The 18,976-nt window shown below is 35.5% G+C and overlaps 1 protein-coding gene across 5 annotated transcripts in view; it reads left to right on the forward strand.

Annotated features, from left to right (window-relative positions):
- Positions 1-18,976, forward strand: part of DOCK4 (dedicator of cytokinesis 4) — a 224,731-nt gene that overhangs the window by 184,343 nt on the left and 21,412 nt on the right. For 3 of the 5 annotated variants that reach the window (XM_064422379.1, XM_064422377.1, XM_064422380.1), the window contains exons 32-41: positions 659-744; positions 5,917-5,943; positions 6,108-6,203; positions 7,392-7,452; positions 9,127-9,220; positions 12,860-13,008; positions 14,021-14,107; positions 15,791-15,895; positions 17,695-17,836; positions 18,450-18,616. In XM_064422379.1, coding sequence (XP_064278449.1) covers positions 659-744; positions 5,917-5,943; positions 6,108-6,203; positions 7,392-7,452; positions 9,127-9,220; positions 12,860-13,008; positions 14,021-14,107; positions 15,791-15,895; positions 17,695-17,836; positions 18,450-18,616 — 1,014 coding nt within the window. The remainder of the gene's footprint in view (positions 1-658; positions 745-5,916; positions 5,944-6,107; positions 6,204-7,391; positions 7,453-9,126; positions 9,221-12,859; positions 13,009-14,020; positions 14,108-15,790; positions 15,896-17,694; positions 17,837-18,449; positions 18,617-18,976) is intronic. The other 2 variants (XM_064422378.1, XM_064422381.1) reach the window with 1 other exon arrangement.

The following is an 18,976-nucleotide window of genomic DNA, read 5'->3' on the forward strand; positions in this document are numbered from 1 at the left end:
CAGCTCTATATTTTTTTATAATCAATGCACTTAAAAACATGCATTGGAGGAATCATTAGCCACTGGATTTTCTTAACCATGAAGTTTATTTGATAGCTAATATGTAAGTCCAGAAAATTTGCTTTCTAATGAAATACACTGGCAGATAAGAGTGTTGGGAGAGTCTGGGCTCCCAAGTATTCTGAACAGTGCAGACATTTATGTATATTAAATTATAAAGAATGGGTGCAGGTAGAAAAATATTATATTTTTGCTTCAGCCTAAGAAAATAGCTTGTGCTTATAGGCTTGCAATGAGAATTCAGGCAATTTATTTGGGCTGTGTGCTTTTCCTCTGACTCCATAAATAGATAGCTGCCTTAGCAGCAGCAAATGCTATTCAGCCTCTAGTTTTAAAGTCACGTTGCTCAATTTAAATTAGCTCCCTCCCTCCAAAAAAAAAACCCAACAACCACCACCACCCAAAAAAAGAGAAAGCCCTACAAACCTCGGGAATTATAACAGCTTCAAAGAGATGAAGTGACTTATCACATGATTGACCAATAATTCTAAAATATGCATTTAGCAAAGTCTCTTACATAAAACCAGATCTTCCCTCTGTTTTCTCTAATCTCATTAAAGGAAAAAGAAGCTGTTTATACCACACTTATATGTTGCAGGTGGAAGCAAAGCTGATTGACAAACTGGACAGCCTAATGTCAGAAGGTAAAGGTGATGAAACATACCGAGAGCTCTTCAACAGTATGTGAGTAATATGTTTATCTTATAATTCCTTGAGTTCGGTTGGTTGTGTCATTGTAGAGAAGTAATGCTTAAGCCAGTTGTGATGCTCTTTTCTTCTTTATCTGTTTTTTTTGTTTCCTTAAAATCTGCAGAATAAAATGTTTCATGTTGTTGTATAGCATCTGTAAAGTCTGGCAGTACTTCTTGCATGCAGCTATAATTGGGAAAGGCTAAATCTGTTATATCACAGAACATTCTCTTTCTCTACCTACTAATTTTAAAATCAGAAAAGCGAGGAATGCTTCATAATTGCATAGGGTGCAGGTAGACCTCGGAGCATTTTGAAAACAAGGCATGACAATTCAACAAAGCATTTAAAAAGTGATTTTCTATTGCTACAAACTTGTAGTCCTCTGAGTAATGTCACTTGTTGATTTCTTGTTTGAAATGTGGTGTAAACAGTTGTGTTTGTTCTGATAAGATTATTTCTTTCAAATTTTTTTGGTAAATTACTGAGTAAGCTTTGAGTGCTTTTTAATAAATGACATGTCACTTAAATCTAATAGGAAAAGCTAATGATAATGCTGAAGTCCATAAAGTTGTGCATAAATTGTTCCACTGACTGAAATAAATGATTGTCACAGAGTACAGGTGAAAAATACCTAACTGGGCTCTGTCTCTGTTGTTCCTCAGAGCTCAATTCCACCAAAGTGAAAGATTTCACTTATTTCTGATGCGTTTATTTTAGTAGGAGATGTATTGTTCCTCTTCAGGATTCCAAGCTGCTATGTTTTCCTCAGTTATACTAAATGCGTGATTTTTTTTTTCCCTGTTTATATGATTTCTTAATCAGTCTTTCTTCTTTAAGTATTATTTTCAGCTCTCTTGTCTTTGGTTAAAGAACAAGAGTCAGGTCTTGGTGTCTGAAAATAGCAAAGACGTATTAATCTGTAATTGTACCAGCTAAAAAAATAGAGTTTTAAAATATTTATAATGTATAGAAGCAAAGGTGAAAATTAGGCAGAATAGTATGGAATTGAATGAATAATAGTGAACAGCAGTACACTATGCTTAAGCAGAACTTTCCTATAATTATTCATGACATTTTCATAATCTGACTAAAGATAATAAAAGGTAAGATGTTTTCAATATTTTAGTAATACAGTATTCTAGCTGTAAAATTAAGTCATTTAAGGAGAAGCTCTAATTATAAAATGAAGCCTATGTCAAATAGATCAGTGTGTCTATCACTGAAATAACTTAAAGTTCTATGAGGAATCATACTGGTATCAAATACAGTTCCTAATTTTTTATGGTTTTGAGTTAGATTTCAACTGGGGAATGTAAAACATGGTACAGTGAAAAATGCTGAGAACCTTTTATAAATCTAAATTCTGAAAACATAGTCATGGTAATTTAAATTGCAAAATGTCTCACAGCATCAGTATACTTGTGGTTTCTGTCATGGTATAACAGAAGTGAAAACTAAACTCTGGGAAATTTCAGAATAAGTGCTCAAGTTCACTCGCAGCTAATGAAAAAGGTAGTATTTATGATTAGGTTTGTTTTTTTTTTTTACTTTGATTGTCTGTATGCATTACCACCTCTCAAGAGGAGAGCCTGTAGAAGATACTAATCTGAAATGGAGGATGACATATTGTTCTAGGGCATGTGAAGAAAAATGATGAAAATCAGATGGACAGTTTGTGGAGTTGACTGCAAGAAACAGGGTTGGTTAGCCTGAGATTTTTGGGGTTTCTTTATTTCTTCCATGGGTAATTTAACCTAAGCAATATTAGGGTGTCTTTGCACAGTGCAAGAAAACAGATTTGTTTAGGCTGATGGAGAAGCCTAAAAGAGATGTAGCAGGTACTCAAAACTTGAATTGTAATACAGTTTTGCAGCAAGCAGTGGTTTTGTAGTCTTTAATGAAAGAAAATGCTACAATATTACCTGGTCTTTCTGAAGATTAGGCGTGGTTACTTTTGATAGGATCAGTGGGAACCAAGGGGATGCACACACCTACTTTGAATACAGCCTGGGAACTGCAGCAGGTGGGAGACTTTCAGGTTTTGTCATGCTGTTTATTTTGTCTGAATTGAAAAAGAATTTAAATCTCTTAACTCCCACTCCCACATTAGCTGCTTCCCCCCCCCGAGACAATCACTGCATCACTGCATCTTTCCTTTGAACATCTATTTTCAAGGATAAATTATAAGCATCTCTGGAGATAGCGAAGATATTATGTGTTTAGAATTTTACTTGCAATGAAATTATCTATATCAAATAAAAAGACAGAGAAAGTAGAGGGAAGGTGACTGCTGTTTGTTTTGAATCAATGTCTTTCTAGGGACTTGAATGTGACCATTCACTGGTTAGCTTCTGATGTCATTTGAAGGATGTGCAAAGCATGAAATAGTGAACATTTTGTTATCATGAGAAACTAGATGTTGCAATTGCTATCCGTTGTAATTATGGTATGAAAGCTGTTCTGATCTACATTTACACTGTAATACTGCAATTGAATTCCTGAATTAATTAGCACAGGGAAAAGAATGATTTTATCTTTTTGAACAGTTGGTGGTTAAAATAAAACCCTCAGAAGCCAAGGTATATGCTCAAGTAGGTCTTTCTTCTGAATCAGATGGATGCTGGCGGTTTATTACTTCTGTGGCTGTATTTCAGTTTGGCCTAAGACGAGGCATTTCAGATTTGGAAGTTAGGGGGCCCCATTGAAGCACAAAACCTGGGCTAATGAGTTCTGCTGGGGGCCTGGCAATGAAGCTTCTCTTTGAAGAGATTGTACCTGACATTCAGCTGAGCAGGGATTTATAACTGAGTTCTGCCAGTTTCTGGGTGATTTCTTCAGCCTTGAATCTGTTATATAAAAAGTGATGGCTGCTACCTTTCCTCTGCTGTTTTCAGTCATCTTAATTTCTTCTCCAAATGCATGATGGAATTCAGCACTGCCCAGTTCATTAGACTCTGTCTGGAGTGAGTCTTTTGAGGGCCTTTATGACTCATTCAGGGAACCTCTGGCTATAGTGAGGTCTCTGAACTCCAAAAGAGGCACCCAGATGTTTTAAAGCCCCTCTAGGATTAGCTGCCTGTGAGCTGAAAGTTTGAATAATGCTGTTCTTTAGACATACAAAATCCATCTGCTACATGATTGAGTTAGCCTGAGCATTTTTCTAAGCCTGCTGTTTGTCCCTGGAGAGCTCTGGTCCTCTGGATCACTATTCTTTTACTCCTGGTGTACCCAAGATTAAAAATAATTAAATACACCCCCTTTTCCCCCCACCAAACAAAACAATGCAAACCATAATTGTTCAGATGAGTTGAGGTGTTAGGCTATATTAGCATAGATAGACAGAAACATTTTTATAGTTTCCCTTTGTTGTTTAACCCTCCTTGGTGCTTATTGTACAAATAGTTAAGCATTTTGGCTATGCTTTGGGATGTGTAAGAACAGGGATTCAATTCTACCTAGATTTAGCCAGAATATATTTGAGTAGCTTTTTCATTCTGAGTTTGTTCTGTGCATTGTGCTGGAAATGTGGAGGGAGAGAGGGAGGCATGCATCAGAAGGCAAGTCTTAACGTTTTTTCAACTGACTATATTGATGTCAGTTTGTATAAGTACTTTGAATGTATGAAATCATTATTAGAAATTGTGTGTTTATAATGAACATGCCAATGCAATTTTAAAGAAAATGCATAAATCAAATGCAGATAAGAACAATCTGCTTTGAAAGAGAAGTCATACTTCTATCGTTTTTCTAGAAGACTTATCAGTAATTATTTTGTTGAATCTAGGTTGAAATGTTCCTTTTTAGCACAGGGTTAAAAAAAAGTAGAAATGAAAAATCCCTGTGGTGATCAAGGTTCAATAATGTGACAGGCTCTACTCTTATTTCTTACTAGACACAAAAACTTCTATTAGAAGGAACATAAGGGGTTCAAAAATGAATTAAGGTATTCTGTATGGAAAACAGAGGTGGCAGCTTAGTGGTTCAACATTTTCTGGTTAAGGATGGCCTTACCTGCTAGCAATGAAAGATAGTCAGCCTGTGATTGTGAGAGAAAGACATCTGACTGCCTCCTTAAGAGAAGAAGTGAATTTAAGATTGGAATAACAGTGCAGGATGAAGATCAGTATTTGCTCCTCAGTTCCAGAAGAGCACAGCTTCATTTAGGTCAAATTTGCTTGGAGAATTGCATCTGTGCCATCCCTGAGCCTGTAAGGAGCAGAGCTGGAGTGCACAGCTAGTGCAGTTGGCATGTAGGAGTTCCGGAGCGCTGTTACAGGTTTGAGGTTGGCACGTAGGAGGTTTTAGAGACTGAGCAGGCTCAGGGAAGATGGAGGTCAGTGGAGCTGACAGACAGAAGGTTCAGAGGTGCCCTGAAAGCTCTAAGGATATGGATGTGGGAATTTTCAGAGCTTTCTAAATAAACCATAACTGAATACATTTTCAGGGAGACTGCTGAAATATCTCCATGGACATGTCATCCACCTGAGCTCCTGTACCAAAGTGTAAAAGTAATGCAGCTCTGTAGATAAATATTTCCTTGCTCACTCTTATAGAGAAAATGTGGAAACTCATGCCTAAATGATAAATATTTGATAAACTTAAGCAATGAAAAACAGAGGCCTGTAGCAGAATTATACGAAGAATAATAATAATGAAGAAAATTATATTGTGCAGTTTTACTGACAGCTCCACTAACATTAACATGTTGAAATCTTTCCACTTCAATGTGTAGTATGCATTTACATTGACACAACGGTTTTTAATAAAATAATCTCATGACACTTTAAGCTAATGGAGTTGTACATTTGCATGATAGTATGTTCTCAGAAAGAAATATTAAGTGAAGAGGGGGAATCATGTTAAAACTCCTCCTCTGTTCTTAAATATCATGCTTATTGAAATATTAGAGAAGAGAGGAGAAAAAGAAAAATATTTTTAAAAATTAAGAAGGTATATTGAGCTGATGAATATTCTTTTCTAGGAACACCATTAAATTCCTCATTTTCTGACATATCAGCATGAAGTGACTATATAAATTTTATGGAAGAGTTGTGTTAAGTCTTTGGAATATTAATTTGCTCTGAAAATTAGGTATTTGACATATTTTTAACATGATGCAGCTAATATAAAAATCGTTTGTTTTGTCAATGCTTCCTGGACTAGAATTCCACTTTTTGGTCCTTATCCTAGGTAAGACATTGTTTGCAAATTGCACTTCTTGGGAGGGTGTTTGTAAAAAAAATATAACTATCAAAGATGTTGCTAAGGTATTAAGGTACTGGTAAAAGCAGAGAGGTTGTCATAGTAACAGTTAAAAATAAACAGTGACATTTTTCTGGCTTATTTTTTTTCAGTCTGCTGAAGAAAATTGAGCGGGAAACATGGAGGGAAAGTGGTGTTTCATTAATTGCCACTGTGACTCGCCTCATGGAGAGGCTCCTGGACTACAGGTGAGTGGTTATCACAATTTAGAGGTGGGTTGTCATCTTTGAAATATTAGGAAACAAATACAGTTATCTTGTTCAAACGGTGACTGCACATGGATACGTGGATACAGCAGCTGTAGGTGCTCAGGATCTCTGACAGCAGCTGCTTGGTCAGCAGGAAAGTGCAACTGGCAGGATGAAAACAGCCAAGTAGGCTCCCCATGGTGTAAAACATCCAGTGGTGTGCTTGAGTTTGCTGTCAGGAAATGTAGTAACTTTTGGCAGTGGGTTGGTGACTCAAGTCTGTCTGAAGACACAGAGCTCAGTACTAATCACCTGACAGTTTTACACAGTATGTAAAATTCTCATTACTGTGTCAATCATGCTTAGTTGTAGTGTCAGCTGGCACAGTAAGTGTGTATACAAAGACATGATCTCTGGATGAACACCTCACATCTGACTGTACCATGTGATCAAAGGAGAGAGAAATAAGAAGCATGTACTCTCTTTCAGGAATGCGAGACTAAAAGCAATTCCCAGTCAACTATGAGCCTGTGTAGAGGCTTCACATTTCAGCTTATTGCCACCAACTGTAGCACTATCCAGAGCTTAATTGTAAGGTTTTCTCCCTCATTCCATAGGGACATGTGGTGAGACCTAGTACTGCACTTGTCATCACCGATAGCTTGAAAAGAAAGCTATCTCATCAACAAAGAGACTGAACTCTTAATTTCTAGAAGTATGGCACTGCTATTTCTCTTCAAGGATCAGCTGGATTACAACCTCTAGGACTCCCAGTCTTTCAAAACAGTTGTGTGCCGTTAGTTATGAGAGTTATTTGGGGCAGTTGTTTAGCTCATGTATGCTAGAATGTTTTAAAGTTATATTAAATTTATTTTAGTGATTATCTGGTGATATCTGCCTGTTATTCTTTTATTTCAGCATGGTTATACTTTTTTCCCTGTGTGATAAAAAAGAAGGTCACATAATAATGACAGAGCCAGAAAGAAAACATTGACTTTCTTGACAATTGAGGTATTCAATGTACTACAAAAGGAGTCATGAAATCTCTTAGCTACTTGGGTCAGGTGTTCAGCTAAATGCAATCCTTTCAGTCAGCTTGCCAAGTCAAATATGTCTGTTTTCTGAGGTGTACTTCCCTGTAAGAGGATAAACAGCATTTCTTTTGACTTTCATTACTTTCTTCTTTAGGGACTGCATGAAAATGGGAGAAGTGGATGGCAAAAAGATTGGCTGCACTGTTAGCCTTTTGGTTTGTATAATACTTTCTCTTTTGAATTTCAGTTGAGAAAATACATGTTTGAATAGGATATACTTTCCTTCTTGTTGCAATTTGAGTGGAATTTGACAGAGTAACACTACACTTAGGACCACTGATTATTTTTTCCGGGCTGAGATTGATACAGTAGGGAGATAGTTTTCCTTGGCATTTCATAGCTTAGTTCTGAAAGGTCTCCAAAACTGCATTATTCAGTTTTAAGTCTCTTCCTAATGGACAAACTTCATCAAACTACTTTTCAAGTTTAATTAGTCTCAGTTTGTAGAAACAAACATGCCTTTTCTCCTCTCCCAAACCCAACAAAACCTACATGATTTCTCTTGTTTCTTTTCTTCCAATAACTGATACAAGTGGTTCTTATATAAAATGTGGGATATCTTGTGAATACTGCAGGCTGACTATTCTCTTCCCAGTAGAAGAGACAGAACTGCTGCTCAAGACCTCCTGTTGTTATGCTATCATTATTACCACAAACCAGCAGTGCTAAACCATAGTATGAAAGAGATGTCATTTTTGTTTACAAGATGCATTTTGATTCTAGGCCAGTTTCCACTGACAAGTTTGTTGACTTCTGTTAACCTTGGAAAGTTTCCATTTTCATGGTGAATCTTTTGAAAAAGCTGTATTTTTAGCCAGAGGGGAAAAAACCAAAATAAGCTGACTTGTAATTTTGCATTTTTTACGTCAGTGAAACAATTTGGTATCACTTCTAAGTAGCAGTTATACATAAGAGAACAAAGGATTTCTTCAGTAGGAAAACAGTGCTCTAAATAGGGATGATATTTACTATGAAGCCGTAAAGCAGCTGGCTTGCTGTCAAAATATCTGCCATGATCTGAATTCTGTAAAGCACCTGGATTATTTTCATCCCTAAGGAGGTTTTAATCTATTATTAGCAAAGCATCCAAGATTTGTATAAAAAGAAAATTTAAATATTTTAAAATCCCAAAACACCATATTACTTTTTAAGGGGATTTTCAATGACTCATATGGACTAAGGTGGATTTCATATCCTAATAATTTTCAAAGAAATTTTCGATACTCCTGCACAACAGAGAGGCAATGAATGCTACATTTTCTCAAATCAGTTTAAAAATATTTTCTCTATAAAGTTTTTATTTTTTATGTTTTCACCTTGATATTAACTCAGTTTAGGAAACAGTGGCACAGAATATGAATACTGCACATTAGAAGAAAAACTGCGTAGTTTAAAATAGTGATTTAAATAATAAAACAGGAATTGCTAATTGCTAATGAGAAGCAGTGCTTAGACTTTTCTAGCTTATAAATTTTTATTAACCAAAGCAGATTATTCTGAACATCTAGTATGTCTAGCAGGAGGACTTCAGCTGCATGTCCATTGTGAATGTGGCAGTACTTTTGAACAGTGCTATAGGCCTGTGCTCCTCTTCCTGGAACTTTCTCATACTTTGCTTTAGGGCTTGTAAATCAATAAAGAATGTTTTCAACTAAGAATTATGATATTGCAGTCCATATTTCATCCATGTAACAACAAATAGCAGTTATATGTTCAGAAATGGAATCTATGCATGTTCTAGAATATTATGTTTGAAATCTTTTATTTGCAACCATTATCATAAATTTATTGACTACTGCATTTTGTTACAAAATTCAATTTTATTTCAGAATTTTTACAAGACTGAACTGAACAAGGAAGAGATGTATATTCGCTATATTCATAAGCTCTATGACCTACATCTGAAAGCACAAAACTTCACAGGTAACTGAATACAAACTAGAAAAATTTATTTAGAACTGGTCTATGGTTTGCAATCTTTTGCAACCCTGTAAGCTGTATCTTCAGTGGAGAACATAACAACCCAGGAAACAGATGAGTTTCATTGCCTAATTGATGTCTCAAAATACTGCTTCTTTTTCAGCCCCACAGCACTATTATTTGCTGAGACATTGTAAATGTAAATTTCTTCTGTTGGTACTCACGAGCAATAAATATGTGATATGGTCATTTTTCACCCAAAAGGAGTAAAGTTTGGAAGAAGTTTTTATGAGTTCCTTTAGTGGTATCTGAGTCCATACATTTTTTTGTAATGCTCCTGGCTGTTTGGTGAAGTGCTGTCACACAGCTGTGCTTCAGAACCTCATTTTTGGTTTGTAAAAAGAAATAAAAGAAAGGAAGACCCATATCACTTACTCATGATGAGGTAGAGGCCCTAAAACCTGTGACAAGTATTGGAATTTCATGATGTCTTTCTAAATCTTCACATACCAATTTGCAGTACTATTGTCCAAGATTTCTCTAATTTTGTGCTACGGGTGGTTTTACATGATGGTTCTTTTACAAGAGATGGTTCTTTTCCATGAAGAAATAAGAAGATATTGTGCATGGCTGTTGTTGATACAGCTAAACACGCCCTTCATGTGGGGAACTACGTGCCATCAATAGGTGCTGGAGAAGATAAAATCAATATCCTTTTAAATCACACTTATCTTTGCCAGAATATTTTCCTGGCCCTGTAATATCTCCATCTTTTGCCCAGTGTTTGCAATAGCATATGTTCAAAATTTCTAGATTTTGATTCTTCTTAGAAGCAGATTAGTTGGCTGGGGGTCTCCAGTAAACAGCTTACAGGTACCTGGTGTCACAGCAACTTTCCTTATGCTTTTCTGCTATCCATAAGAAAGATTGTTCACTTGGAATTTCCACATTCCCTTTGCAGTTCCTGGATTTAAATGTGGACTAGATGGCAGAATATGTTAAGGAGAGATTTTAGTTTTCTCACATGACCTGGCAATAGTGAATCACAAGAGAATTTTTATTATCAAGAAGTCTCTTCGCCACACCTGGCTATCAAGCTATTATTTTGCGTAGTGGATCTTAGTAATTCTTTGAGCAGTGTTGAGTTCCCTTTATGCAGTGGGTACTATTATGTGTCCAGTTTATCTTCAACTGTGATATGAACCTAATTTTTTAAATTGTTTTGCTTTTAAACAGTGTTTTGTTCAAAATTTATTTCTAGGACTTTGTTCTATTTCCTATGTTTTTATTATCAATCTGTGGTTTTTGTGCTCTTTACTGTGGTAGATTTCGCTTTTCGCTGCTTCCTTTTTTTTTTTTTTAATATTTTGCTGGAAGAGCCTTAATAAGACTTGTCGCACACCCATAATTAGAAAACAGACTTGTGTAGTCCATTGCCTTGCCTTATGAGAGAGAATACAGATTTTTGTAAATCAGCTGGTCTAGAGAATTTGGGATTAGGAAAATAAGTCTGATACTTCAGCAGCATTCCTACATTAGTTTGCTAATGCTGCAACATAGGGATGAAATGTTTTTTCTCTCATTTCTGTAGTATGATTTACTGGACTGTTTCTAAAAATGCTCTGTTAAAAAAGAAGTCATTTTTATACAAAGCATTGCTTCAAATCTTTATTTACAAAGCACTCAGTTACAGCTATAACTATACCTCTCTTGAGGCTGAATCACATGAATGCACTGATTCCTTGTGTCCCCTCAGTCACCTGAGATCTGTAATGAGACTTTTTACCTATCAACCTTAGAAATATCTAGTGCTTTGAATATTTCCTGTATAAATTGAATTTTCCACATCATGAGTCAACCCTATTTATCTCTTAGTGCTTTGATGCAAGTCAGACCTCTCCCTGAGGTACTAGTATTTTATTTGTTGTGGTGGCCACTGCCAGACATAGGATGCTGGGTGGAGGAACCCTTCAGACTTTTAATCCAGTATGGTCATTCTTATTTTAGAAACCTTCTGTATAAATTTATTATCATTTAAGAAAACTACATTGTTATGGCAGACAAAATTTTCTTAAGGACTTAGATGCCAAGTTTAGAGACCAAGGAAAGGTCACAATGAGCTATCCTGAGCAAATACTTATGTTCTGCTATCTTTTGCTTCCTTATGATTTTGAATAATTTATTATCAGCTTCATGGATTTTTAAAACTGTCATATAGATGTGCTTCATGTCTTGAGTACAAAAATGTAGCTTGAAACTATGCCAAAGGTGGTTACCAGTGAAGCAGCCTGAGAGCTGCTGAGTGTGATGCCAGACTTAAGGCTGTCTGTGGAACCCGAGCTGGTTTTCCTTGCATGGGTGTGTCACAGCACAGCACCAGTTTGCACCACGCTTAGCATTTTGCAACACTGGGTTCAAGGCACTCTCTCACACAAATATCTGCTGCAGTGATGTTTTTTCATCCGCAGTATCTTAGTTGGATGTGCAGAGGAACACTACTGTTAGAAAAAATACTGTAAAATTTGGCTTAAGTTGCCTGTCTTACTGGAGCTCATATGGCAGAGGCAGAAGTAGAATATGGTTATTTGTCTTAGCTTAGAACAAAAAGTACTTTAGTACGTTATTGTTATTTTTTTGCCTTATGTACAACCTATAAAATCTGCAATAAAATAAGTCCAGTAGGGAACGTTCTCCAATGAAGTACATCTCCAGAACACAGCCTATTTTTCTGCTGACTCAGTCATGCAAAGTGGTCCTGTGAGTGGCAACAAAAACCGTGAATATTAGCTTGGAAATCAATAATACATATGCTCAGTTAGCCAAATTGAATTGTTGTACCCAGTAGTAATTCTGGTGTTTTGTAATTTGCCGAAGTCTGACTTTACAATAAAAAGATTAATTTTATATTATATTAGTGGGATTTCAGGAATTCCTGAAATCAAAGTAAAAAAAAAATAATTTTTATATTCCCAGATCATTTATACTGATTAATGTAAAGATTACTACACCGCTCACTGAGTAGAGACCAACAACTGGTTTGATTCCTGCCAAACCAAAAACTAAATAAAATTTTAAAAATTAAAAAGAGAAAAACATTGCACTTCTGAATTGCTTGTTATGGCCAGCTGGTAAGGCTCAGCTATCAGGAATTTATTTCTCTATGGAAGGAGTGGATTCTATTAAGCACACATCTGCCTCCCTGTTTTCCTCCCAGCCCTCTCTTTTAGACTGCGTCACAGTCTTGTTGTCTTTCCTCTTTCACTGCTGATGTTCCTCATCCTCCAGTCCTTGTTCCTTTTTTCAGACACCAGAGTCATTGAGGGTTTCTCCTTAGAAGTAAGGAAGACTGGGGCTAAGCAGGAAATGGTTACTTAATTTCTGTCTCCTTTGTATTTTCAGACTCCAGGAGAAGTGTCCCAGTGACTCCACTTTAAATAGTGTGTGAAAATTTTTTAAGCTATTTTTGTTATAGCTGTAATAGTAACTCTGTCCAAACCACCACTACCATCTGCCTAATACTCAAAATAAATCAATTACCCATTAGAAAGGTGCCTTTCAAGAAACGCATTCACATCTCTGTGTGCTTTGCTTGTCTGATTTATGTGTTTGGAGTTAAGTGCCATGCTGTAATTTGCCTTGCAGAGGCTGCCTACACGCTGCTGCTGTACGACGAGCTGCTGGAGTGGTCGGATCGGCCGCTCAGGGAGTTTCTCAACTACCCCATGCAAACAGAGTGGCAGCGTAAGGAGTGTCTCCATCTGACCATCATTCAAAACTTTGATAGGGGAAAGGTAAAATAGTCCTGTTTTACTCAGTGGATCTGGGATATTGCTTCCAGGGTTGCTCTCTTTTCTTGTATTGAGGCGAAGTATTTGTCCTTGATTAAGCAGTAACTTAGTGATGCAGTACATTTCTTCTAATCCTGTGGTGGTATCCTAGAAATCCCCCACTTACATATGAGAATAAGTTTCACATGCATAGCAGTTGGCTTTGTAACTGTCAAAGCACTTTATAAAAGGTGGTATCATTTTTCCTCATTTTAAAGGTGGTGAAAAGGAGCTTTATAAAGCTAATGAAATTCACTTAGTGACCAAGCGAGGGTTGTAAAGACCATGTTTGCACCTTCTTGTAAAGACTATGTTACACCTGTTGTATCTCTTAAAAACTAAAAATTTGTTTTGGGAGATCACAGTTCATTGTTGTTACTGCAAATGCCTATTCTGAATTAAGTAAATGTAATTATCCTGCAGTCTAAAATTTTATATACATGTAGTGCTCTGATTCATCTTACTGACAAGCAATGCATTACAATTTTGTGTAGCTAGTGTAAAATCCATGTAAGCCTCATAAATGTAATCAAATGGATGTTGATCATCATGTTTTTCAAACATATTATATAGTTATATTATATTATATAGTTTACCTTACATAGTGCAATGAAATAGAGTGCAACCTCAAAAAAATTAAGCTTGATTTATTAAAAGTACAGTTTTAAAATGTAAAAATCATACTGTGTTGAATCCATCTCATGTAGTGTGAAAAGAGTTGTCCATCGCTGTTGCAATGACTTACATTTTGTGCATGGTGCAAAAAGAATAATTATTAAATAAGTGTCTAAATATATTTTTAATTCTTCAAAGAATTCATCAGTATTATTCAGAAGCTATCAGCATGTTTAGTGGACAGTGTGTTCAAATATTTTCAGTAACAACAAGATTTAGTATAGATAGAACAGACCACTAATAAATGACAAATTGTCAAACAGTTGCTTTGAATTACTGAACACCTTTTATTTGCTTGCAGTGTTGGGAAAATGGCATTATCTTATGCAGGAAAATTGCAGAACAATATGAGAGCTACTATGACTACAGAAACCTCAGCAAGATGAGGGTAATGTACTTGAATACTTTTCATCAATCAGGAATCCAAATGCTTTTTCATTTAGGTTATAAAATATTACTGAGGAAATTAAATTTCCCACATAATGATCCTTAGGTTTGGTTTTCACTTTTATTTTTTACCCTGAGGGTTTTTTCTACAATAAGGATTCTACAAAAGGAGTGTGAGCTTTTTAAAGAAAAATGAGAAAATCCTATCTTCACAGATCAGTTTGGGTTGGAAGCGTTAAAGATGATCTAGTTCCAACCCCACTGCTAGACACCTTCCACTAGACCAGGTTACTTTATTTTATTATAAAATTAATGTTCTTACAATATTTTTACCTGTACTGCACCCTTTTTGTGTGCATGCTTATGCAGAAAAATAACACTACAAACTCACTTTCATTAGTTCCCTACAGTTTAGCCAGGAAATGTGTTGTGTGCAGTCCTTCACTAGGAGCAGCAGCATGTCTTTGCAATTGTAATTGCAAGCAAAGACACAGGCAATGCACTACTTTACTTTTTTTTTCATTTTCTGCTTAAAAATATTGTCTGTTTAATATTACATAGTAAAATGAATCTTTCTTGGTACAGTCTTATTGTTTCTTTCATTTTAGAACTCTAAACATTGTTTCTCATTTATTCAGATAGTGGATTTTCAAAATTATTGAGTCTTCTTTTCTTACCTGCTTCTGATGGATTCAATTTTGTTTTACAACTCGCCTTTTAAATTTCCTGTACATGTAGGATGCTTGCTGCTAGGACTGAGTGAAGTCCCTTTAATTCAGAGCTGCTTAACAACATTATGCAAAATTATGCAATGTGGCAGGACTCTCTGTTATCTGCTTATTCCATATAGATTTTGATATGTCAGTGGCAGAATCCTATAAGCAAAAGCAAAGAGACTATCATCATGTGAATAAAATGATTAGTTTATGCATGTTTAATTAATTGTACTGAATGTGTTTTGTGTTTGAAATATTCTTTTGCTGTATCTGTGCCACCAATGTTAATCCAAAAACGGAGGTGTGGGGATTTCTTATAGCAGTATAATTAGGCAGCTATTGATATCATATGCATACTAAATAGCTGCCTGTGTTACCTAAAATAGGGTTAAGACTGTGTTTGGCTTTTTCCACAGTCCTGAAAACTTTGCTGAAAATATCATCAGAAAAAGGGAACTTTGGCATTAAGATCCCCTTGTGTCAGTGTTATGAGTGAAATAAAAACCAGATGTATTGATCAAAAATTGTGCTAATTGCTATTGGGACATTCTAAAGGACCTCATATTTGATGCTTAAATCATTGGAATATGATGTGATTTGGACACAACTGCCTTGAATATGGAAATCAGACTTTGCTGATTTAACTGACCACATTACTACCATGTGTTTGGGTGATTAGCAGATTACTGGGTCATATGTTTCAAACTGTCTTTCTATTTTACCCCTTTAATATCGGTACTTCATATTTTAAAGGATTTATTTCTTAATTCTTGGAAAATTTCAGATCCCTAAGAGGTATAATTACTTAATCTGATGCATTCAGAAACTTCTGGATGTCCTAGTTGTTGCTCAGAGATTTATTGCAATTCTGTTACCCCAGAGGTGAAAGACACTCCCTTTTGTGACAGCTTATGGTAAAAATACACTTTCAAAAAAGACTAATTGCGTTTCTTCTCAATCTCACACAGATGATGGAAGCATCTCTCTATGACAAAATTATGGACCAACAGCGCTTGGAGCCAGAATTTTTCAGAGTTGGTTTCTATGGGAAAAAGTTCCCATTCTTCCTGAGGGTAAGTGAAATGAAAATAAACAGAATAGAGTAATGCTGTCATTCATAATCACTTTCACTCCGTTAAAATTTGTTCATACCATATGCAAGTTCTTATCCTGTGTGAGAAATTCTTTACCTTCATGTTTCATGGTTAAGAAAAAGTCCTGACTAATGAAAAGACAAATTCTAGGCTTCTGGAGTCCCACAGAAACACAATATTCATGTTTATGTTGGAAACTGTGCACCTACACTGTTCCATAGGACAATGGTTCATGGTAGTTTGCTCCCTTTCTCCTGTTCTGTTCCTGCTGGTGGGTACTCAGGGAAGGGCTGTCAGTAGTAGTATCCATTGGTGGTGGGATAATCAGCAATTTAGCATTTAAGCAATTACATTCCCAAGTTTCCTTTTTTTTAATGACTTAGAAATTCCACTTTCTGAATTTCATTGATTATTAATGTACTAAAGCTAACAAATAATAAGGTTGTTACTCTTGATCATTAATCTGGATTTCTGAAGTTACTGAAGTGCCCTTGAAAATGTTAGTGGTGTTTATGCTGCTCCCCTCTTCCACTGCAGTAGTTTAGCTGCATTGACTGTCACCTTGGGAAGAGGACAGAATGAATCATATTCATGGGGCAGCTGCAATCATAATCCAAGTTCTCCTTCCTGTGGTAATTAAAATAAGTGATGAAGGAGCCTCCTATGTGGTGGAGGCCTCAAAAGCCTGATTTGTCTTTGTCTTAGTGGCGGGGAAAAAGACTATTTCTAACTGGTAAATGTAGCATGAAACTCTCGCTTTTAAAAGTAATGCTCAAAAAGAGGCTGATGGGACGATAGTTCTTGAGATTACCCAATATTCATCTGAATATAACTTCTGTATAAACCAATTTGAAAATATTAATCAGAAAGAGTTTAACTGATGGAGTAAAGTAATGGAAAGAGTTGCACAATAGTGCAGTGCTTTCAAACCTTGTCTTTCACTGCTCATGCATCTTCATATGAATTTTTCTAGTTAAATATACACAGCACATATTTATGCTTGCAACACCAACAAGGACGGACGTAATAAATTTGATTTAAATTTTTTATGGCAAAGCAGTTTGTAAATCTGGCTGTGTTTGCTTTAGAAGAAATAAAGACTAAACTTCATAATAAAGCTTTCACATTTTAATTTGTAGTTGAACAATAATACTGTTACAGGGGTTTTTTTGTAGCAATTCCCATGAAAGTCTCGATTCTCAGAATTCAATGCCAAGAGCATTCTTTTACTTTGTGTTGTAAAAACTGAATCATTTTAATTTTCCAGGCTGATAATTGATCAACATTTACAGAGAAAGGCAAATTGAATGCCTTTATAATTTTCTTATGCAATGTTTTTGTTCAGAATTATATAACATCAAAACAAAGTTTCTTAGTTCCTCATGGAATTGACTTCGAACCCATTTCATTGTCTTAACTGTTTGTTGGGTTATATTTCTGTTACGTATTTTATACAGTCTGATATATCATGTTAATTGCATACTTTGATCCACTAAGAAAAATTTTTCCCTTCAGATTTTTATTAAATTTTGAAGTGTAATGACTACATTTTTGTAGACTTTTGAATAAAACATAATTTATATGATAAAATGTCCTTCTTCTAAGTAACCTGTTCTTTCTATGTTCCTTATTTTTATTCTTGCCTTTGGTTTCTTTTTATCCCCCTTCTTTAAATTATAGAAAAGTTGTCTGGAAAATCTATATTTAAGTGCGTGTCTTTGGATCCCAGTTATTTTCATGCAACTTGATTTTGCTTTTTGTTTTCTTATTCCTCTCAGAATAAGGAATTTGTTTGCCGAGGACATGACTATGAAAGGCTGGAGGCCTTCCAGCAGCGAATGTTGAATGAGTTCCCACATGCCATTGCTATGCAACATGCTAATCAGCCAGATGAGACCATCTTTCAGGCAGAAGCACAGTGTATCCACATAATCACAAAGCCATACTCTGCACTTACATTTTCTATGCTTTTAAAAAATGTAGGTACACCTATAGCCAATTTCGATCACATGGTGCCTCCACTGAAATTAATGGTAGGTGAGAATTTTCCTGCATTTTGTCCCAGTTCACTCTATTATGTTTAGAAAGTCCTTGTGTAATTTTGGTTCTATTTAAGAATTCCTTGACATGTTATTGACATTATTTCTTTAGCTAAAAATACCTATAGAACTATCACCACTGTGATAATGGTGTAGCAGTTCAAGGTACAGTAATTTAACTTCTTATAATACAACATTATGTTAGTATGGCATGACATATTATGTAAGAATATATTCAATTAAATCCCTTTACTTTTTATTCTATTTCATGTAAGTAGCTCTATTTCAAAAATAAGGATGAAATTTTCAACAAAACAGTACAAAGAAATCTCGAACAATCAAAAAATCTCTCTGGTTCCTTTCCCAAACCATTAACAGTATAAAAGCATTTCATGAGGCATACTTTTTAAAGAATTTTTCTTCTGTAATGCTTCAGGAGTCAATATGCTTTGTAATTTGAATAAAGTGGGATAGCCTTAACACTTTACATATAGATTTGCAGATTTATGCAGTGACACCAATTCCAGAAAACCAGGAAGTTTTGCAGAGAGATGGAATTCCTGATAATATCAAGAGCTTTTACAAAGTAAATCACATCTGGCGATTCCGATATGACAGACCATTTCACAAAGGGACCAAGGACAAGGAAAATGAATTCAAGGTAAAGTATCATGCCCTTTCCTGATCTATTGAACCTATGGATTTGTTTGTAACATCAAGAAAAGCTGTCTTATTGAAATATTATCTGCATTTGTATTATTCAGCTGAGTGTGGTACATCAAATTCTCTAGAGCAGATGGTATCTCAGGTTTGACTATTTCCCTTCTTATTTTTAATAAAATAGTATCAAAAATATATGGGAGATGCAGAGGTCTTGCTGTATATGTGACTAAAATTGAAAAAAATTCTTTTTTTTTTCATCCTGATGTATAGAAGGCAGAACTGGACAGAGCAGTCTCAGAAAAGTTTCTTAGGCAGATGGAAAAACAATTTTAAGGAGGTAGTCTAGGATATGGATAGG

Source organism: Passer domesticus, chromosome 5 (assembly GCF_036417665.1).
Source record: "Passer domesticus isolate bPasDom1 chromosome 5, bPasDom1.hap1, whole genome shotgun sequence".
Taxonomy (NCBI): Eukaryota; Metazoa; Chordata; class Aves; order Passeriformes; family Passeridae; genus Passer; species Passer domesticus.